The 22,980-nt window shown below is 46.5% G+C and overlaps 1 protein-coding gene across 2 annotated transcripts in view; it reads left to right on the top strand.

Moving 5' to 3' along the window:
• The window catches only part of TRPC5 (transient receptor potential cation channel subfamily C member 5), a 154,171-nt gene that overhangs the window by 83,115 nt on the left and 48,076 nt on the right, over window positions 1–22,980 (top strand). For both annotated transcript variants that reach the window (XM_030209460.1, XM_030209459.1), the window contains exons 3-5: window positions 4,915–5,251; window positions 6,198–6,337; window positions 21,768–22,090. In XM_030209460.1, coding sequence (XP_030065320.1) covers window positions 4,915–5,251; window positions 6,198–6,337; window positions 21,768–22,090 — 800 coding nt within the window. The remainder of the gene's footprint in view (window positions 1–4,914; window positions 5,252–6,197; window positions 6,338–21,767; window positions 22,091–22,980) is intronic.

A 22,980-nucleotide genomic window follows, 5' to 3' on the forward strand; every position in this document is an offset into this window, starting at 1 on the left:
TGCTCAATTCTGGTCCTCGAGGTCTACAGGCAGGCCAGGTTTTCAGGATATCCACAATGAATATGCATGAGAAAATGAGTCTTCAGTGGCGTACCAAGGGGGGGGGGGGGGCGGTGGGGTAGGTCCGCCCCGGGTGCACGCCACTGGGGGGGGTGCCGCACGCCGGTCAGCATCATTGGTTTCCATGCTCCCTCTGCCCCGGAACAGGAAGTAACCTGTTCCGGGGCAGAGGGAGCATGGAAACCAACGACGCTGACAGGCACGCGGCACCCCCCCAGCGGCGTGCACCAGGGGGGGTTCTTTCACCAGGGTGGGGGGGTGTCCCTTCGCTGGGGGGGGGAGGTCGCGCTGTACGGGGGGACGCTGCACCCGGAGAGGCGGGGCGCATCGGCAATCTGCCCCGGGTGTCAGCGCCCCTCGGAATGCCACTGTGAGTCTTCACTGCAGAAGGCAACGTTAACAGCTTCAGATTAGCAGATCTCAAAGTATGAGAAGGTGAATATCGGTGTGGGGGGGAGGGGTGGCAAGACTTTATCTAGCTTAAAATGAAGCTTTTGTTTTCTAGCTGAGAATTTTTTCACAGAGCTTCTAATCACTATGCAGGATAAAACAGATGTTTTAATAAGGCAGTCCAATAACACGGAGGATTAAAATCCCGAGGCAACGTGTAGATAAAATGCCTTTCCTATTTCTGACTAGAATTAAGCGAAATGGAGAAGTTTACTTCTCTGCGGGATGGAATGCCCGATAATGTACCCACACACCATTTAACCGAACACGATGTTTTAGACGAGCTTACAGGGGGCCAGAGGTTCCTTTTGCAGAGGTCCAGATGGAGAAGGGATTTTGGAAAAGCTCCTGTTTCTCTGTGGCTGTGTTGGGAGGTTTTGTCTATTGTATCTCAGTCCTGAGAGCAACCCAGGCATTTCAGCTTAGGGCTCTGTTACTAATGGATAGTCAGATCCTGCTTAATAATCACATTTTCTCTCAAACTCAAACCCCCTATTGTACTGAGCTAACAGGAATTATGCTATCCAGTGTCTGAAGTCAGATTTTGTCCCTTGTGTACAGCTATGGCTAATTTGGTTAAAACAGCTGCGCTTATCAAGAAAATACAGGCAACGGGATGAAAACATAATGGAACACACGGCATGGATTACATTCTATAAATGGTGCCTAAAATATCAACGCTGAAAAAAATAGGGCTTAGACCTATTCTATAAACCAGTGTTTCCCAAGTCCGGTCCTGGAGTACCCCTTGCCAGTCAGGTTTTCAGGATATCCGCAATGAATATGCATGAACTTGATTTGCATATAACAGGGGCAGTCAGTGGCGTAGCAAGGGCGGGGCGGTGGGAGCGGTCTGCCTGTTCCAGGGCAGAGGGAGCAGGGAACCAGCGGAACCAACACCCCCCCAGTGGCTTGCACCCGGGGCGGACCGCCCCCACCGCCCCGCCCTGCTGTATGCTGCTCTAATTGACGGTAACAGTGCTGATCCATCTCAAGGAGCTACCAGTGTAGCCTACCATGCTTATTCATGTTTGCTGTTTTTAGAGCACAGGATATAGTTTGTTTTTAAAAAAATTTTGGGTATATTTTGTATAAAATAAAATTAACAAATACTGAAAATAGATGCCGAGGAACTTTGAGGCAAGTGATCGATGAATGAAAAGAGGAGCTAGGATCTGAAATATCTGGGGCTTTAAGAGATCCGACAGCCCAATTATACACTTCTCCGATGCCTCTTTATTCTTTAGTATCTTTTTGTAAGAATATTTTATCTCATTCACGTTCATTTCCACTTGTACTTGTTTTCCCCTTCCCCTTTTTTCCTGTTTAGATCTATTTGGAAGTGGGGGGTTTTCCCCTTTTTGTTTTTTTCACACTTAAAAATTGTAATGCCAGACTGGATCTTGGCTCCAAAATCCATCTTACATAAGTACATAAGTATTGCCATACTGGGAAAGACCAAAGGTCCATCGAGCCCAGCATCCTGTTTGAAACAGTGGCCAATCCAGGTCACAAATGCCTGGCAAGATCCCAAAAATGTACTGCTTATCCCATAAATAGTGGATTTTCCCCAAGTCCATTTAATAACGGCCTATCCAGGTCACAAATACCTGGCAAGATCCCAAAAATGTACTGCTTATCCCATAAATAGAGGATTTTCCCCAAGTCCATTTAATAATGGCCTATGGACTTTTCCTTTAGGAAGCCGTCCAAACCTTTTTTAAACTCCGCTAAGCTAACCGCCTTTACCACATTCTCTGGCAACGAATTCCAGAGCCAGCATTCTTAGTAGACTTAACGTTTATTCCTTTTCACTGTTTTGAATGGCGAGAATAAAGTTAGTTTAATTGTTTGCTGCTGTTCAGGCACGGGCTTATGGTTTGAGGTACTCGGTTGATCGACTGCAACAATTTAAGGTAATTGGTAAAATCATTAGTCCACACCTAAACAGTGGTGAGTTACACGAAAATGTCCTCTACTGGATGACAACCCTCCGCCCCCTCTACCCCAGGCCATCTGAGCAGCAGAGAAGTTGGGCAATGCACTTTTAGCTGTTGACACCAGCACCCCCTACTCCCCCCCCCCCACGCATGCTCAGTTCATGCACATGTGCAGGGGTTGTGCGGGGGTGGGAGGTTGCCAGCACTGGGGAGCATGTGCGGGGGGTGCCGACATCAGGGGTTCCGGCAGAGGACATCTTCAGCTGGCGGGGTTTAGGGATCCCTACTGGCAACACTGACGATGTGTGCTGATGCCAGGTGGACCTGAACCATCCATGTGTACCCAGGCCCACTCATAGCTACACCACTACTGTGCCTTTGCCTCTCAGCCCTCACCTAGCCAGTCGAGGTTCCAAGTTTACCACAATGAAAATACATGAGACAGATTTGCACACAACAGATTTCCAATCTACGTAAAATTATCTCATGCATATTCATTGTAGTAATTCTGAGAAGCAGACTAGCTCAGTGTCCCTTAGAAGAGGGTGCATGGAATAGCTTATCCTTGGATCGCCACTAGACAGTTCCGACCACATTTTTTCACCGATAATGGAAGGAGTATTTGTTTCCCCAGGTCTTTGGTTCTTTATATTCAGCCTCTGTGTATTTGATTCTATTTTCTATAAACCTGTTCATTTTGCCTTGTTTTGGGGCAAGTTGTTGTGCTCTTGGAATTATTATTCCTTATGGGTTTGATCACGTTTTACTGTGTAACATAGTAGATGACGGCAGAAAAAGACCTGCACGGTCCATCCAGTCTGCCCAAGAACATAAATTCATATGTACTACTTTTTTTATTTGTACTGTCCTCTTCAGGGCACCATATAAGTCTGCCCAGCACTATCCCTGCCTCCCACCACCGGCTCTGGCACAGACCGTATAAGTCTGCCCAGCACTATCGCCGCCGCCCAACCACCAGCCCCGGCACAGACCGTATAAGTCTGCCCAGCACTAGTCCCGCCTCCCAACCACCAGCCCCGGCACAGACCGTATAAGTCTGCCCAGCACTAGTCCCGCCTCCCAACCACCAGCCCCGGCACAGACCATATAAGTCTGCCCAGCACTAGCCCCGCCTCCCAACCACCAGCTCTGCCACCCATTCTAGGCTAAGCTCCTGAGGATCCCTTCCTTCTGCACAGGATTCCTTTATGTTTATCCCACGCACGTTTGAATTCCGTTACCGTTTTCATCTCCACCACCTCCCGCGGGAGGGCATTCCAAGCATCCACCACCCTCTCTGTGAAAAAATACTTCCTGGCATTCTTCTTGAGTCTGCCCCCCTTCAATCTCATTTCATGCCCTCTCGTTCTACCGCCTTCCCATATCCTATTAGGATAATGAAATGTGGATGGATTGTCTCACATTCCTTAGGGAAAGCATATTTTAAGGGGAGGACTAGAGCGTGATGCGCTGACTATGCAAGCGGAATTTGCATGTGCGTCTGAAGTGAAATGCGCCCACGTGCCTTCCCTGCCTGGGTGCCTGGTTAGAAAATGACCCCTCCACATGCACTGGGGGGTGATGCCTGCATAGGGGGTCTGAGAAGGATCAGTTCAGCTACATCCTGATTTCACTCAGATTCACTACAGATGGTGCGACAGAGAAGGAGATAGATGCTTTAAAACACAAAAGATCAGGATGAAACACGAAGGGGACGGGGGAAGGGAAAACTTCATTATGCATTGTGTATCAACTGCCAACTGAATTATTGAGTCTGATTTTGATAGCATGGGTTTAATGTTCTATTTAATGGGATGTGGTACTAACAGGCTGTATGTCATGGAAGAGTGGAAGATATGGAGATTGAACCCTTTATTTCTGAACCAAAAAGTGTATCAGTTCAGCAGAGTAGGCTGACCCCCCCCCCCCCCCCCCCCCCGAGCTCCTCTGAGGATTTATAGCTACTGCAAATACTTAGTGGTGGGGGGGGGGGGGGAGGGTAAATCAGGACCTGCCAGCATGAATCTCCCTAATGATAAGCAAGTAATTCTATTAACAGGACACTTCATTTTTATGAATAAAAAGGAATCTGTTTCCCACATCTTGGTCAGGAGAGAACCTCACATCTTTTAGTAAAGAGAGATGTATTTTTCCTTTAAATTCTGGATCAGGATTCCCACCTGAGAGTAACCAGGAACAGCCTTTCTCTTGCTGCAGTAAAAACCTGCCTGTTTAATACCTGCTTCTTCGTAACGTTGTCTGTTTAATAGATTTGTAAACATACTATTTAAAAAAAACCTTTTATTGCCCTCATTTGAGGCACGTTGCCTGATTCATGCTTCCTTGTCGGATCTATATTATAATATGTGTGGGTGGATTATCCAAACAGTGCATAGGAACAGAAGTGAAGGAAAGGTTTTTTTAGTTCTCTGTGTTTTTTCTCTCTCTCTCTCTTCCTTTCTAGTTTGTCGCTCAGCCGAATTGCCAGCAGTTGCTCGCCACGTTGTGGTACGACGGCTTCCCTGGATGGCGGCGCAAACACTGGGCTGTTAAACTCATCACCTGCGTCACTATTGGCTTGCTCTTTCCGGTGCTTTCTGTGGCCTACTTGATTGCACCCAAGAGCAGGCTGGGACTGTTCATCAAGAAGCCATTTATAAAGTTTATTTGCCACACAGCTTCATACCTAACCTTCCTCTTTCTGCTGCTCCTGGCATCCCAGCACATCGTTAGGACCGATCTCCACGTCCAGGGACCTCCTCCTACAGTCGTAGAGTGGATGATTTTGCCGTGGGTTTTAGGTAAATTGGAACATATGTATTAACAGCTGGCCCGATATAATCTCCAAAGTGTAACCTCATTGATGGAGTTTCCATCCAAAATCAACAGAGTGGATAGCTGTAGAGGATAGCCCTTCACTTTCCCATGTTTGTTTAGACAAATGTTTATTTTGTTGTGTTCTTTAAGACGTCAGTATTCAAAGTGATTTAACCGGGCAGGATAGGCACCGGGCCAGTTAAATCACTTGTGTGGAACTGTCCATGGTACTTAACAGCACTTAACTGACTAACCAATAAAACCAAAAAATGTGGGTGGTTTGGTGGTGGAGTCGATATTCAGCACTTAATGGCCTAAGTTAACCAGACAAATTGGACCACATAAAACAGTTCTATCTTTACGTGGTGTCGCTTTAGACGATGAAGTGCTGAATATCGCATTTAACCAGATGAGACAATTGGCAGCGAGAAGCGTTTTGATCACATACATTGCTGAGCCAATAGAAATAATTAAGGAGCCGATGAACTAAAGTGGATTAGCACCAGCAAGTTGAACAAAGCCCAATGCAGATGAGATGCAAATGAGGCATGTATTACTGCAGATGGTAAAGTACAGATGGTAATGTGACAGTAACAGAAAAATGTATTCACACTTCCACAAGGTGTAAAGCTTTGGCGTTAATACCACTGCAATGCGATTGGCACTTTTTATCCTGTACGCTTTTGTGCTGCGCTAATAGGTAATGAGCTGTTTTGCATACTTTTGCCTCTCATTATCTCGCTGGTGCTGTTTTTGCATTTGCATAGATGCGGCCTAGTTCGTATGCAGTGGGTAATGCAAGCGTGTGAAGGGCAGTTCTCTAACAGTGAGCGTCCGGCTGATATGCAGCACCACTGCATTCGTCATTGTCTGTGAACGCTGACAGCCAGTACAATTTTAAGTACGTAAACACAGCCTTTCTTCTTGCAGGTTTTATTTGGGGTGAAATTAAGGAGATGTGGGACGGTGGATTCAACGAATATGTTCACGATTGGTGGAATCTAATGGACTTTGCAATGAACTCCCTCTACCTTGCAACCATCTCCCTTAAAATTGTTGCTTACGTTAAGGTAATTTACTGTTCCTTTCTTACAAGTGCTAGTTAAACCCGTAACAGACTTTGTGAGAGCATGAGATGAACACAGGAGATTTGTAATGGCAAAAAAATGAATTGAGAGCAGAAGCTCAAGTCAAATGATTGAAGAAATCATTGCAGGGTTCCTGCAGACAATGGACCTAATATGAAATACTGAAGTTCCTGGAGGAAATGCAGGCTGCCGTCACCACCAGGATCCGATGCAAGGGTATTGGGCACTCCAGGTGAACCTTCAGCCTTACTCCCACCCAATTAATTTTCAGCCCCTAATCTCCGTCCCCCCAAGATATCATGGGCCTGATATTCAAAGGATTTATGGTCCTAACTTCGGGGTCCTTTTTACTAAGCTATGGTAAAAACTAGGTCTTAGTGCGTCGTTACAGAGGTTTTTTCCGCAGCCTAAGGCAATTTTTACTGTGGCCATAAAGACCTTAACTTTTTATTTTTTGCATTAATGGCCATGCGCTAACGCTATCATTAGTGTACAGCCATTGTAAAAAAAAATATTTTTTAAAGAAGTCTTCATTGAAAACCAAAAGGCCGGAACGAGTACAGTACAGCCAATATTAAATAACCAAACAGGCAGAAATCACAATGACAAGAAAACCTTATGTAGAAGAAAATGAAGTGACAGAAATGCAGAAGAACACAAACCTCACAGAGAAAATCACATTCGGGAGACAGCGAAGGTGACCAAATAAACCAATGATGCCATATGATGTAGAAGATTTATTGATCAGCAAGAATGACTTGACACGGCCGTGTTTCGGCCCATTGGCCTGCCTCAGGAGTCTTCTTGTATTGTGTTGGTAAATCTGTCAGTATCACTTGCTGTACAGAAGTGTTTGAAATTCTTTTTGCTGTTATGGTAAGTAAAAAAAGGTGGGAAGTGTAGAGGAGATTCTAAGTGTGATTGCCGAGGGCGTACGGCGCTACCAGCAGGTTCTTCCCGCCTTTTTTACGGATCATAACAGCAAAAAGAATTTGAAACGCTTCTGTACAGCAAGTGATACTGACAGATTTACCTAAACAATACAAGAAGACTCCTGAGGCAGGCCAATGGGCCGAAACACAGTCGTGTCAAGTCATTCTTGCTGATCACCAGGACTAGGGGGCATGCGATGAAGCTACAATGTAGTAAATTTAAAACGAATCTGAGAAAATTTTTCTTCACTCAACGTGTAATTAAACTCTGGAATTCGTTGCCAGAGAATGTGGTAAAGGCGGTTAGCTTAGCGGAGTTTTAAAAAGGTTTGGACGGCTTCCTAACGGAAAAGTCCATAGACCATTATTAAAGGGACTTGGGGAAAATCCACTATTGCTGGGATAAGCAGTATAAAATGTTTTGTACATTTTTGGGATCTTGCCAGTTATTTGTGACCTGGATTGGCCACTGTTGGAAACAGGATGCTGGGCTCCATGGACCTTTGGTCTTTCCCAGTATGGCAATACTTATCTACTTATATGTACTAAATCTTCTACATCATACAGCATCATTGCTTTATTTAGTCACCTTAGCTGTCTCCCGAGTGTGAAGAAAAGGAAGGACCATTCCCGCCCCAGGCAGCCAATTGACAGACTATAGAACCTCTAAACATTTCCAAGTTTTAAGTATTAAGCAGGGGCGTAGCTACGGGTGGGCCTGGTTGGGCCCAGGCCCGCCCAGTTTGGGCTCAGGGCCATCCAGAGAAGACTCCCAACACCTCTGTTACCGACATGTCTCCTCACACCCTCTCCTACCCCCACCGTAGCGCTTCCCTTTAACGCTATTGGCACTGCCTCCTCACCTCACAGTCTCCGTTTTCCACCACCCCCGTGGCAGCGCTTGCAATTTGCTATCATCGGCGCTCTGCCTGACACAGCTGACAGACGCAGCGTGACGTCCTACTCCAGGACCTTCCCTCTGCCACGTGCGTTCCGCTCTGAAGTTGAATTACCGCGGCAGAGGGTAGGCCCCGGAGCAGGACATCATGCCACGTCTCTCAGCTGTGTCAGGCAGCGCCGACGATAGCAAATTGCAAGCGCTGCAGCGGAGGTAGGACACGGAGACTGTGAGGTGAGGAGGCACTGGACTTGCAGGGGGGAGGTTGCAGGGAAGGGGAGACAGAAGTACTGGATTTGCAGGGGGAAGGGGAGAGGAGCTGCATATGCGGGCGGGCGGGCGGGGGGGTTGGAGGGAAAGGGGAGGTGAGGTGCTGGACATGTAGAAGGGGGGCTGGGATAGGTGCTGGATATGCAGGGGATGGCTGAAGGGAAAGGAGAGAGATGTGGACCATGTGGGGAGTAAGGTAGAGGTCCAGCATGGAGTGGGGTAGGGACAGAGCATGGGTGCCCACCCATCCAACCTGCTGGCCCACCCAAAAATTGCTTTCTGGCTACGCCACTGGTATTAAGTAAAGAGGTGTGGTAGCCGTGTTAGTTCGTTTTTAAAGGTAATCAATAAAAATAAAACAAAATAAAACACGGAAAAGAAAATAAGGTGATACCTTTTTTATTGGACGTAACTTAATACATTTCTTGATTAGCTTTCGAAGGTTGCCCTTCTTCGTCAGATCGGAAATAAGCAAATGTTGGTAGATGACAGTATATATGAGTGAAACATCAAAGCATTTCATTGGCAGTCTAACAGGATGGGGGTGGATAGGAACGTCATTAAGTAATGAATCTCCACTCCCACCCAACCCCCTCCCAATCCTAACAACCAAGAGTAGTACACAGCCATTTTTAAAAATTACCGTGACAGCACTTACCGTCACCTGTGTTGAAGGCGTAGGGATTCCTGCATTATCTCTGAGCCAGCCAGTTAGATGTACTAACTGGTTAGCACTAGAATGCCCACTCTCTGCCCTTGGCACGCCCCCTAAAAAAAATAGAAAAAAATGATTTAGGGCAGGGTTTAATGCATGTGATGCTGTAACGCATCCCACGGTAGTCCATTTCTTGCTGCGTCAGTTGCGTGTTAGTGCCGAATGCAGTTTAGAAAAGGCGCCTTTGAGAGTTATGATCATAAATTGGCCTCTGTGAAAATTGACTAGGGCTGAATGTGTAAATGTTTGCTCCAAATTTCACTAAACTTAGAAGCATAATAAATGGGCGGATTTAGGATGGGGAAAAGAAGTAAGGTGCTTAGCACTGATTTTCACAACTAGGTTCATAAATTAGGCTCATAAATCTAGGCAAATGAATGGCAGGCCTAAATGAACTTTTAAGCTCCTAAATTAAGATGAATTTTCAGCTTATGCTCCTAAACTTGGCTAAAAATAGGGTGCACATTTATCAGTATTTTCTGAATATTGGACCCCGTGCTTTTAAATATTAAACTTTAGTGTCTATGGGCCCCTTTTACTAAGTGGCGGTAAGCCCATTGCGGGCTTACTGCTCGCTAAACAGGAAGTACTGCCGGGCTACCGTAGCAGCCCTGTGGTACTTCCCACCCCTAGTGCACCATCATATCTGGTGCTACACAAATATAGCGCCGGGATGTACCTGGCGGTAATTGGGCAGTGCCACTCACTGCCCGGTTACTGCTGGGTTAGCGTGGGAGCCCTTACCGCCACCTCATTGGGTGGCGGTAAGGGCTCCCCTCCTGAAATGGCCGTGCGGTAAGTGCTTTACTTGCCACTCGGGTCATTTCCTGTAGGAAAGAGAGACTTCCCTTTTACCCAATGTGGTAAAAGGCCCCCCTTTTGCCGCAGCTTGGTAAACGGGGCCCTGTGTGTCAGGGGCGTAGCCAGACCTCATGGTGGGAGGGGGACAGAGCCCGAATTTGGGAGCACAATTGAGTGCCGCCCTACCGCCCCCACCGCCTTGCCTCGCCTCCTCGCCCCCCCCCCCCCCCACTGCCTCGCCTTGCCTCGCCGCTTCCCCTCAGCTCCTTGGAGCTTCCCCTCAATGCCTCATCGCTCTCCCCTTCCTCCCCCCGCCTCGTTGCTCCCCCGCTCCGCTTGTTCAGCGCCAGTCTCTGGCGCAGCCGTGTTCGCTGCCCTGCTCTTCTTTCTTCTTGCTCCTCCTGTGCACGCTGACACGCCTTCTAATTTTCACGTAGAGCATCAGCCTGCACAGGAGGAGCAAGAAAAAAGAAGAGCAGGGCAGCGAACGCGGCTACATGGGAGAGCAGCACTGAAGAAGGCTTCAGCTGGCGGGGGTTGGGGACCCTCGCCAGCCAAACCAGGGGCCCAGATGAAAGTTGCAGGCTCCCGTGGCCCCCCATAGCTACACCCCTGCTATGTGTATCACACACACACAAATACAGAGGACAGTTTTTAAAAGTCATTTAGGGGTCCTTTTACCGAACTGCGCCAGAAAGTGGCCAGCGATGCGATTAGCATGTGGGTTTGCCACGCACTCCTTTCACTTTCTACTGTGACTGAAAAATGGCCACGTTTTTTTTTAATGGCCATGCGCTAATTTCCATATAAGTGTGTGGCCATTACTGCCAGGAGACCCTTACGGCCACCTATTTAGGAGGCAGTAAGGGCTCCAGCAGTATTCCTGCGCTAATCGAGTAGCACACGGTAATGTGTCCGCACTATCTGATTAGCATAGGCAAGGACACATCAAGTTCATGAATATATATATATATATATATATATATATATATATATATATATATATATATATATATATATATATATATATATATATTATATTGCAACATATACTATGGGGCCGATATTCAGACCATGGGAGTTAGCCTGGCTAACTCCCATGGTCACCAGTAAACCCAGATAGTCAGTGCCAGGCATTGAATATCCGATGACCGGCATTGAATATCTGGTTTATTTTGGGCCACCTAAAGGATAACCGGCTATGTTGATGTTCAGACTTAGCTGGTTTTCTTCTAACGATCAAAGATATCCCACATATTCCCGCGGCCAAATATAGGGCTCTGTTTACGGAGCCACGTTATAGGCGCATTACCATCTTTAATGTGTGTTAAACATGCACGTGCGTTAACCGTGTAGGCACCTAAAATATCCCTATGGGCGCCTACATGGTTAACACATGAGTTAATTGTAGGCATATGAAAAATGCTAACGCGCCTCAGTAAACAGGGTCCATAGCCTCTAAGGTGGGGTTGAAAATCAGTGGGTAGTATCAGTGAATATCGGTGTCTAACCGGATAAATCACGCGTTATAGCCAGTTATATGCTGGACACTAACTGACAATATTCAACGGAAGATCATCAGTTATCGCCTGTTGAATACTGACAGGCGCCGATATGCTATTTAACCGGTCAGCGGCCGTTCCTGACTGGTTACATAGCGTTGATTATCAGGGGTCATGTTACTTTGTGATGTTGTTAATATTTATTTATTTTGAAATGTCGATCGTACCTTTAAGCCTGCTCAGAGTGATTTATAAAGCATCCTACAATCAAATAAAAACACATCACTATTACATCAAATTATAAAATTACAAAACATCAAAAATTCATCTCAAATATAAAATAATACGGATTCCATGTAAAAGGGTACATGGGAAAGCTAGTGTCATTAAAAGACAAGAAAACTAATTGCGAAAAACAATTTGGGATTTTGGATCTGGGTTAGGTAATTATATTCAGCCACACTGCCAGCTCAGCTTTTCAAAAGAACTGGAGATTCATTTAAGTAATTGCATTCCTGAGTGCAACTGACAGGCTACATATGATGCTGTAATTATTGTATGCCGCAGGTTAGAAATTCAAAGCTGTTCCTGGGTCAGTGAATAGAGAAGCCAGAGAGGGGCCAGTAAGATTAGTGCATTGAAAAGTCTGGATGCTGTAGGTAAGGGACAGTTCTCAAGACAGTAGTGGGCTCCAGTGCAAGATAATTTGCCCATTCAAGGCACTAAGGGAGCAGTGTTCAGACTAACCGCACTGGTACAAAGACCTGTCTACTTTTTACCCAGGGGGCTTAGTCTAGTAGTTAATGGTCTAATAGTCTAATGGTTAATGCACTGGGCTTTGATGCTGGCAACGTGGGTTCAATTCCTACTACAGCTCCTTGTGACCTTGAGCAAGTCACTTAACCCTCCATTGCCCCAAGTACAAAAACATTTAAAACTGAGATTGTGAGCTGACAGAGAAAGTACCTCCACATAATGTGTGCAGCACTGTGTACATTTAATAGCACTACATGGGTCAAACACTACATACAAAATAAATACATACATAAAAAGGTTAAAAACAAGAAAACCTTCAATTTGCATATAAAACATAAAACAATCAAAATAATGGTAAAAGTAGTAGTGCTATTAAAAATAACAATAATGTGAAAATGTGTATCCAGGGGTGTGCTGGTAAATTTTTAACAACAGGCTCTTTCTCCGGATGAAGCCAGCTATGCAGTTGGAAGGGCTAGGGGTGGCCGGGGAGGGGGGTGGGGTGGGGGGAGCAACACTTGCCTCTCTCTCCTCCCTCCCTTCGTGCGGGCACGCTAGGCATACCTGCTCTGAGCAGCATGCTGAAACGTCTCACTTATGCTGGAGAAGTCCCAGTCTGCTGCTCAGAGCTGGAAACAAGGAGCGGGGAGCAGCAGCAGTCTATGTACTTGGCTGGCAGGGCTCAGCATCCCCACCAGCAAAGTAAAAGAGAATTCAGCAGGGGGCCCAAGCCCACATTTTGGGAGCCAGTTGTTAAAGTAGCCATGGAGGGCCCCTACTTTAACAACCGGCTCCCAAAATTCTTAAAAACTTAACAACCGGCTCTTGCGAGCCTGTGAGAGCCTGCTCCAGCACACCACTGTGTGTATCCATTCGGGGCAAATTCTGTGATTCGCTCAAGTCAGTGGTGTAATTTGGGGTTGGTAATTGTGCACTTTTAATAATTATAAACAACTTGGATATTTATAAAAGTTTGTACTGATAACAGAGCAGTTTATTATAGTAAAGGTAAAGGTAGTAAGTATATTGAATAATTTATGTGATTATAGAAATTACTTTATTTTAGATTCCTCGGTTTCTTTATGTTAGTGTTTAATCATGAAGTAGTGGAACCTGCACAGAGCGCCAGATTCAACTCGGGCCACCTTGGTGGGCAAGGCTGGATGGACCGCGCAGGTCTTGATCTGCCCAAATTTACTATGTTATGTTACTTGCCTTGTCCAGAGTCTAAAATCAGGGCACCCAACCAAAAGAAAAAAGGTCATTTCCTTTTCTGTACAAGCTGAGGTTATAGAAATGGTCAGTGAAAATGACAGATAAGGCTTTTTTTTTTTTTTTTAAAGGGATGTTGATTGTTTTCAAAATGTTTTCCATCTGCCGCATCAGCCGTGAGGTGCCAAAGTATTAACACCGGCTGCTGGCACTGAGCGATGACTGGACGTGCTCCCCTCTCTGCAGTGCGCTGTAAGAAATCTGCAGTTCAATATGTTATGGGCCATTAGAACAAAGCAAAACGGATTAAGTAACTCAATCAAAGTCCGTCAGGTCGAGTCTGCAGACCTGAGGAAGGAGAGTGTCAGGAAACAGCATCGTGCAGCATCACACAGTCTCACACAGCATTGCACAGCACATGCTGGGAGGTGGGGGGAGGGGTTACTGGGCATCTTAGATTGTGAGCCCTCCTGGGACAGAGAAACATCCAGAGTACCTGAATGCAACTCACCTTGAGCTACTACTGAAAAAGGTATGAGCAAAATCTAAATAAAATAAAAATAAATAAAACAAGAGAAATGTAGCTGGGGGGCAGCCTTGGCAGTACCATTCCCCTCCCCCCCCCCCCAACATCCTCAGTTGTTACAGTAGAACACGTTAGCAGATTCCATAATATATATTACTAGTAAAACAGGCCCGTTTCTGACACAAATGAAACGGGCGCTAGCAAGGTTTTCCTCGGAGTGTGTGTGTGAGAGAGACAGTGTGTGTGAGAGATGGAGTGTGTGTGTGAGAGACAGAATGAGTGAGAGACAGAGTGTGTGTGTCACAGAGAGAGAGAGTGTATGTGTGTGTGAGAGAGAGTGTATGTGAGAGACAGAGAGTGAGTGTGTGTGAGAAAGTGAAGCCTTGAAGCATTCGTGCGCTCTGTAAGGCTCCATCTCCTCAACTGACGACACATAGTTCCGGAACGTTGCAGGAATGCTTCAAGGCTTGAAGGCTTCACTTTCTCGGTTTCAGAACGTTGGAGGTGCGTTTTATTATATAGGATTCTGTTATTTCAATAATCTGTATCTTTTCTGTCCTGTTTATTTTTTTATTGTCTCTGAAGAAAACCATGTAGGCTTGTCACCCTGAACAGTGCCCTGTCCAGCGATCGATAAACGGCTGCCACAGCTGGCTTAAGGTCATTTGTGATTTGAGCTGAACGCTCTGCTGAAGATGGTAGAGGCCGTATTGCTGAGTAGGGCTCAGCAATCGGAAGATCTTACTGAGTTCTCATCAACTGCTGCCTTTAAATCTTGTGGATAAATAGCTGACATGCAGAAAAGCAGGAGGAGGGTTACATCAATAGCTTTCTTGGGCGTTGTTCAATTTTTTGATCAAATATGTTGCAGGGACACAAAACGCTGTTCACCAACTGCTGTTGTAATTCAAGCGTCAATTCGCGTTGAGACAATATAATGATCATTAAAGGCCCGATAATCAGCCGGTGGCGATCGGTGTTTTGCTGACCGCAGCGGGTGTTGAACCTGGAAATTCAGTGCTGGGCGATGTCCAGGTGCCAGCATTCCATTTCTGGGTTTCTGGAGCCGGCTTACATATAGCTGGTTCAGTGCGATATTCAGTTTTATGTGGTTAACCTGGCCGGTTAATTAATTAATTTATTATTATGATTTATTTTCCGCCTTTTTGAAGGAATTCACTCAAGGCGAAGCACAGTAAGAATAGATCATACATGAGCAATAGGTGGTTACAGCTGTAAAAATATTCAAATAACAATACAAAGTATGGCATAGTCAGTGCATTTTTTCTAGCAAAAAAAGGTGCCGGTACTCAAATGCTAGGCCACCCTTCAAGGAGAGATCAATGAGGGACCCACCCCACAATAGCCAGGCCCCCTGCAACCAGTCACAGAGTCTATGATAAGACAGAATTGGTGTGTAGGGCCTGAGCTCTTTCATTAAAACTTAGGATCCGTGGGTCAATTTTAGCAGACAATGGAAAAGGTGCCGGCACTCAGTACCCCCTCAAAAAAAGCCCTGGGCATAGTATACTACTTACGATGTCTTCATTCCATTCTATATCTAAACCAACTAATACTGATCCCTTCTAATTTGATTATGTTAATCATATTATCACTATTGGTCATTATATCTTACCTGTTTTATTTTGTGTTATGTAAATAATTCTACTGACCTACAGTATCTACCTCATTTCTTACACAGTAATATGTTAAATTAGACCAAACCTCGTACTCTGTTTATGATTATACCTTTTGCAACATAGTGTAAGCCACATGGAGCCTGCAAATAGGTGGGAAAATGTGGGGTACAAATTCAGCAAATTAATAAATAAACACAGTACGTAATAGAACATTATAATTGATAGTGATGAGTAAAGCAAAGATGGAACATATACAGTGGTGGAAATAAGTATTTGATCCCTTGCTGATTTTGTAAGTTTGCCCACTGACAAAGACATGAGCAGCCCATAATTGAAGGGTAGGTTATTGGTAACAGTGAGAGATAGCACATCACAAATTAAATCCGGAAAATCACATTGTGGAAAGTATATGAATTTATTTGCATTCTGCAGAGGGAAATAAGTATTTGATCCCCCACCAACCAGTAAGAGATCTGGCCCCTACAGACCAGGTAGATGCTCCAAATCAACTCGTTACCTGCATGACAGACAGCTGTCGGCAATGGTCACCTGTATGAAAGACACCTGTCCACAGACTCAGTGAATCAGTCAGACTCTAACCTCTACAAAATGGCCAAGAGCAAGGAGCTGTCTAAGGATGTCAGGGACAAGATCATACACCTGCACAAGGCTGGAATGGGCTACAAAACCATCAGTAAGACGCTGGGCGAGAAGGAGACAACTGTTGGTGCCATAGTAAGAAAATGGAAGAAGTACAAAATGACTGTCAATCGACAAAGATCTGGGGCTCCACGCAAAATCTCACCTCGTGGGGTATCCTTGATCATGAGGAAGGTTAGAAATCAGCCTACAACTACAAGGGGGGAACTTGTCAATGATCTCAAGGCAGCTGGGACCACTGTCACCACGAAAACCATTGGTAACACATTACGACATAACGGATTGCAATCCTGCAGTGCCCGCAAGGTCCCCCTGCTCCGGAAGGCACATGTGACGGCCCGTCTGAAGTTTGCCAGTGAACACCTGGATGATGCCGAGAGTGATTGGGAGAAGGTGCTGTGGTCAGATGAGACAAAAATTGAGCTCTTTGGCATGAACTCAACTCGCCGTGTTTGGAGGAAGAGAAATGCTGCCTATGACCCAAAGAACACCATCCCCACTGTCAAGCATGGAGGTGGAAATGTTATGTTTTGGGGGTGTTTCTCTGCTAAGGGCACAGGACTACTTCACCGCATCAATGGGAGAATGGATGGGGCCATGTACGGTACAATTCTGAGTGACAACCTCCTTCCCTCCGCCAGGGCCTTAAAAATGGGTCGTGGCTGGGTCTTCCAGCACGACAATGACCCAAAACATACAGCCAAGGCAACAAAGGAGTGGCTCAGGAAGAAGCACATTAGGGTCATGGAGTGGCCTAGCCAGTCACCAGACCTTAATCCCATTGAAAACTTATGGAGGGAGCTGAAGCTGCGAGTTGCCAAGCGACAGCCCAGAACTCTTAATGATTTAGAGATGATCTGCAAAGAGGAGTGGACCAAAATTCCTCCTGACATGTGTGCAAACCTCATCATCAACTACAGAAGACGTCTGACCGCTGTGCTTGCCAACAAGGGTTTTGCCACCAAGTATTAGGTCTTGTTTGCCAGAGGGATCAAATACTTATTTCCCTCTGCAGAATGCAAATAAATTCATATACTTTCCACAATGTGATTTTCCGGATTTAATTTGTGATGTGCTATCTCTCACTGTTACCAATAACCTACCCTTCAATTATGGGCTGCTCATGTCTTTGTCAGTGGGCAAACTTACAAAATCAGCAAGGGATCAAATACTTATTTCCACCACTGTAGATAGGAAAGAGAATAAGAAGAGTTAGAAAGTAAGGCGACTAATTTAAAGAAAGTTGCACATGAGGTCAGAGAGTTGGTTAAATACTGAATATCGGCACTTAACTGTCCAAGTGCCACCCTCGTCCCCAGTACACCACCAGAATAGCACTAATGGTTATTTTCAGTGGCACTAACTGGTTAAATGCCACTAAAAATTAATGGTTAGCCTCAAACAAGTGATTTAACTGGCTTGGAGCCATTTCTGGCCGGTTAAATCGCTTGGAATATCGACTCCTAAATGTTCACAGTAGCAGCATTGTACACAACCGCATGGAAGATTCATCTTTGATTTCAGGCTTGGCTTCCATGCCCTTGGTTGGGCAAGGCTGGGCAGAAAGGCCAGGGCTACCATTAGACAAATTGGGCAGTTACCTAGAGCACCAAACTTTGGAGGGCAGCAGAAAAGCCCATGCAGTGGTGACCGCTGATCTCCCATCCCTACCGTTGACATCACTGGCACATCTCGGTGGTCCTGGTGGTGGTGGCAATGTCAATAAAAGAGGAAAGAAGCGTGGGGTGGAGCCTCTTGGAAGTCCAGCCAGTCTTGTTCCCTGTTACTCAGGTTTCCTGGGATGTTCAGAGCTCAACATGCAAGGATTCAGAGGCTCCATGCCACAGGTCTTTCTTATTTTATTGCTATTGCAATTTCTGCAGGTCTTGGAGAGATGCGGTGGCACTGGCAGCAAGGGTGAGAGCAGGGGTAGGAAGGTGGGGTCAAGAATAAGGGTTCAACTAGACCATCTATTATCCCTGCACGGGCCCTGCTGTGTAGCATGCATAGCCCTGGGGGAAAGAGTCCCAACAAATGTCCAAATGGAAGAGTATATCAATAGCTCCCAATTAAGAAGACATACCAACCAATAAGTTCGATTCCCGGCATAGGCAGCTCCTTGTGACTCTGGGCAAGTCACTTAACCCTCCATTGCCCGCCGCATTGAGCCTGCCATGAGTGGGAAAGTGCGGGGTACAAATGTAACAAAAATAAAATAAAATCTTTGACCTCTGGTGCAGGGGCGTAGCCAGACACCCAATTTTGGGTGGGCCTGGGCCCAAGATGGGTGGACAGAAGAACTCCGCCTTGTCCCACAAGTGACTTGGTCTCTCCCTCTCTCGCCTGCATACCATATGGTCTCTCAAACATCCCCCCCCCCCCCCCCCCCCACATACCTTTTAAATAGATTTTCACCGGCAGCGAGCAGCAACTAATACACACTGCTCATGTTGGCCCTATAGCACGTATCAGTCGCTCCTTGCAGGTGAAGATCTATTTACAAGGTATGCAGGAGGGACAGTTGTTGGGAGTTTTCGGAAGAATGCCTGCCAGCCACATCATAGGTGTGCTGCTACTGGATGGGCCTGAGCCCAAAGTGGGTGGGCCTGGGCCCACCGGGGCCCACCCTTGGCTACGCCACTGCTCTGGTGACATATCTGGAACTGCTAGTAACCAACAAGGACTTCAGATGGAGACTTTGAATCTCACTGCGTTCTTAGAGATTTCATTAGAGCCAATAACTGGAAAATCTACTCTTTTGGTTACTTTTGTGATTGAATCCACACTTGTAATATGGTTATGAAACGTTACTTCAGTCATTTAAATGAGTTGTTTCTTGGTTCTAATGTTCAAATATTTACTGACCTTTCCCTTGTAACCCAAGTTAGGGGAAGGAATTTCTTGGCTTTAAAACCAAAATGTTTGTTTACTAAGCCGCACTAGCGCCTTCCGTGCGCCATTGCTGGCACAGCCCACTCAAAGTGAATGGGTTGTGTTGACACTAGCGCACAGCCAGCCATGCTAGCAGCTTCGTAAACCCCAGCGCAAGAGTCCTGGCCCTAGAGTCCTTCGGCACCTAACCTTTATGCCTCTATTCAGGAAATCTAGACTGGCCCAATTTGACTGACTGTACATTTGTCCTTTAGATTGTAAGCTCCTTGAGCAGGGACTGTCCTTCTCTGTTAAACTGTACAGCGCTGCGTAACCCTAGTAGCGCTCTAGAAATGTTAAGTAGTAGTAGTAGAAGAGATTTTTATGTTAAAGTTTCCTTGTCGTTGATATTACAATATTGTGGTACAGATTTTTTCGTTCTTTGAATCGAGTCAGCTTGTAGAATTTTTGAACGCAAGGGGAAATCCTGTCGTCCTTACTTGAATGTCCTAGTTTCAACAGCTTGCCTTTAATCCGTTCTTGTTCTTCCATTAATTTTATTTCATTTCCTCGAGAATATTGTATTTTTTCCTTTTCTTGTCCCCATTTATATTGTGGGCTGAAGTGTTAGGTTAATTATTCCCTAGTATATTCTTTTCTTTTCATCATTGTACGGAATGTATATTTCTGTTATATTCAAGTTAATTCTTTGAATGCAATATGAGAAACGCATAATAAAAATAAAGTTTTTTTTCAAAATCCTATGTAAGTTGAGAACAGTGGCCCTGTTTACTAAGGTGTGCTAAAGTTTTTAGAGCATGCTAAAAATTAGCATGCACTAACGCTAGGGCCACCCATCCTATGTAATAATTCTCACCTCCAACGTTCTAAAGTAGCTGCCTGTGTCCGTGGTGCCTGGAGTTGCTGAGCTAGGCTCCGTAGCCAGGCTGACGTCACTCACAGCTGATTCCCAGGCAGGGGGAGGAGTAGGGAAACACGCGGAGCAACTTGCTCCGCGTGTTTCCCTACTCGTCCCCCTGCCTGGGAATCAGCTGTGAGTGTGCCGCTCACTGCCACTTGCCCCCCCCCAGCACATCAAACCCCTTGCCACCCGCAGCTGCCACTGGTAACGCTGTCCGGCCACTGCTGCTTCTCCTGTTGAGCACCAGCGGCCGCTACAAAAAGAAAAAAAGCCATAAATGTTTTTAAACCTGAAATGCGGCACCGCAGACAGCCATCAGGCATTGGCTGTTGGCTCTTCAGCCGCTCCTCTCGCCTCCACGTCACTGCCCCTGGAGTAAGACCCCAGAGGAGCACAGCGACGTGAGAGGCGAGAGGAGGTGCAGCTGCAGAGCCGACAGCCAATGTCTGATGCCTGTCTATGGTGCCGCGTTTCAGGTTTTAAAACATTTATGGCTTTTTTTCTTTTTGTAGCGGCCACTGCTGCTCAACTGGAGAAGCAGCAGCGGCCGGACAGCGTTACCAGTGGCAGCTGTGGGTGGTGAGTGGGTTTGATGTGCAGGGGGGAGGGGAGGGTTGCTGGACATGGGTGGATGGAGGGGGGCAGGAGGGGGGGAAGAGGAGGAGGGGGGGAAGAGGAGGAGGGGAGGGTCGCTGGACATGGGTGGCTGCAGGGGGGCAGGGGGGGGACAGGGGAAAGGGAGGTAGGGAGGGGGTCCTGAGACCAGAGAGATGAGGGTGGGGAGGGGGACTCTGCTAGAGGGGGGGTGGGGGCACACACTCACTCACTGTCTCTCACATACACTCTCTGACACACTCTCTGTCTATATCTCTCTCACACAAACACACACACTCTGACTCTCATTCTCTCTCTGACACACACACTCCATCTTTCACACACACTCTCTCTCAAACATACACACTCCGAGGAAAACCTTGCAAGCGCCCGTTTCATTTCTGTCAGAAACGGGCCTTTTTTGCTAGTAGGAATATATGGGTGTCTCTAGCGTTAGCATGTGCTCATTTTTAGCACGCACTAAAAATGCTAGCGCACCTACAGCACGGTTTAGTAAGCAGGGGCCTTAAGTTTTAAAACAGATATATCAAATATTTAGGATTCACTTTAACCAGTATATTAATCACTGATCCCTGTGGTTAAGAAGAGTGCAAACCTTTTATATTTTCGTTGCGTATTTTATGTTTGGAATCAGATTTGGTTTTCAAAATGCAACAAAAAATACTCAACCTGTGCTTTGCATCATGGTGTTTTTTTAAATCCAAATATTGGCCTATGTCTAACCGGTATCTATGAAAAGATCCATCTGATCACTTGCCTGTTCAAAATGTAGCATTTTCCATTGTAAACGTCTCTGATGGCAATTTCTCAATGCTGTTATCGGGGAGTCAGTCCCTTGGCGCCTTTGTCAGGAAAGCTCTTCTGCTCTGTCCGCCAAAGGCCCCAAGTGAAGGACCCTTCCAGTGCAGAAATTTGCTCAGATATTTCCGGATCATTTCCAAGGGTCATCAAATTAATGAGGAACGCCTGCTTCCTAAAGCACTGATGCACAGCACCTGCTGAGCCAAGGCACTTTTGGTGTTGACTTGAAAAGATTTGCCGCACTGAGTCATGCTTGGAAATTTACGGTGTGTTTCTTTTGTTTCATTTTAGTACAATGGCTCTCGGCCAAGGGAAGAATGGGAAATGTGGCACCCAACTCTGATTGCCGAAGCGCTGTTTGCAATATCCAATATTTTAAGCTCCTTGCGGCTCATCTCCCTTTTTACAGCCAACTCCCACCTCGGACCCCTGCAGATCTCTCTAGGACGCATGCTGATAGACATTTTGAAGTTTCTTTTTATCTACTGCCTGGTGCTTCTGGCTTTTGCCAATGGACTGAACCAGCTTTACTTTTATTATGAGACCAATGCCTCGGAGGAACCCAACAACTGCAAGGGGATTCGATGTGAAAAGCAGAACAATGCGTTCTCCACGTAAGACTTTCCTTTCAGTACCTGAAGGCTGGATCGGCCTCTGTTGGCATGCTCTCTTAATGCAGTCTAAGATACAGGCCAGGTTACACGGACGGGAGGTGTCAAGGGAATGGAACTGACATATCTAGAGAAACAGAACTCTTTATCATGCTTTTATTTTGATTTTCTTGCTACAGAAGTGAAGAAGTGCTACCTGTTCCTTATAGTTTGGTGGCGAATACATGACATAGGTATAGTGAAGGTAAATTTCAAACGTTTAGGGGTCCTTTTGCTAAGCTGCGGGGAAAAAGAGCCATGCTGTAGTGGCAGGGGCCGTTTTTCCCCACACACCAGGGCCCTTTTTACCGCAGAGGGTATAAAGCCCCCCCCCCCAAAAAAAATGGCCACACAATAAGACTACTCTTACCACGTGCCCATGCGGCGGGGAGCACTGCTACCCATTGAGGTGGTGGTAAGGGCTCCTGTGGTAACCCGATGGTAACCGGGCAAAGTGAGGTGATGCCCGATTACCACCGGCTTACAGTGGCGTTCCTAGCCAGGATCGCCGATGCGCCCCTCCCTCGGGTGCAGCGCGCCCCCCCCCCTGGTGAAATGACACCCCCCCCCCGGGTGCACGCCGCTGGGAGGGTGCCGCGGCGCGTGCCTGTCGGCTCCGAAAAGTTCGCTAACTTCGCTCGTTCGCTGCAGCTCCCTCTGCCCCGGAACAGGAAGTAACCTGTTCCAGGGCAGAGGGAGCTGCAGCGAACGAGCGAAGATAGCGAACTCGGAGCCAGGCGTACGCCGCGGCACCCCCCAGCGGCGTGCACCCAGGGCAGACCGCCCCCACCGCCCCCCCTTGGTACGCCACTGCCGGGTTAGCACCGCGCTAGAATTAAAGTTTCCCCAGTTCA

The sequence above is a fragment of the Microcaecilia unicolor genome, chromosome 7 (assembly GCF_901765095.1).
Source record: "Microcaecilia unicolor chromosome 7, aMicUni1.1, whole genome shotgun sequence".
In the NCBI taxonomy this organism is placed as follows: Eukaryota; Metazoa; Chordata; class Amphibia; order Gymnophiona; family Siphonopidae; genus Microcaecilia; species Microcaecilia unicolor.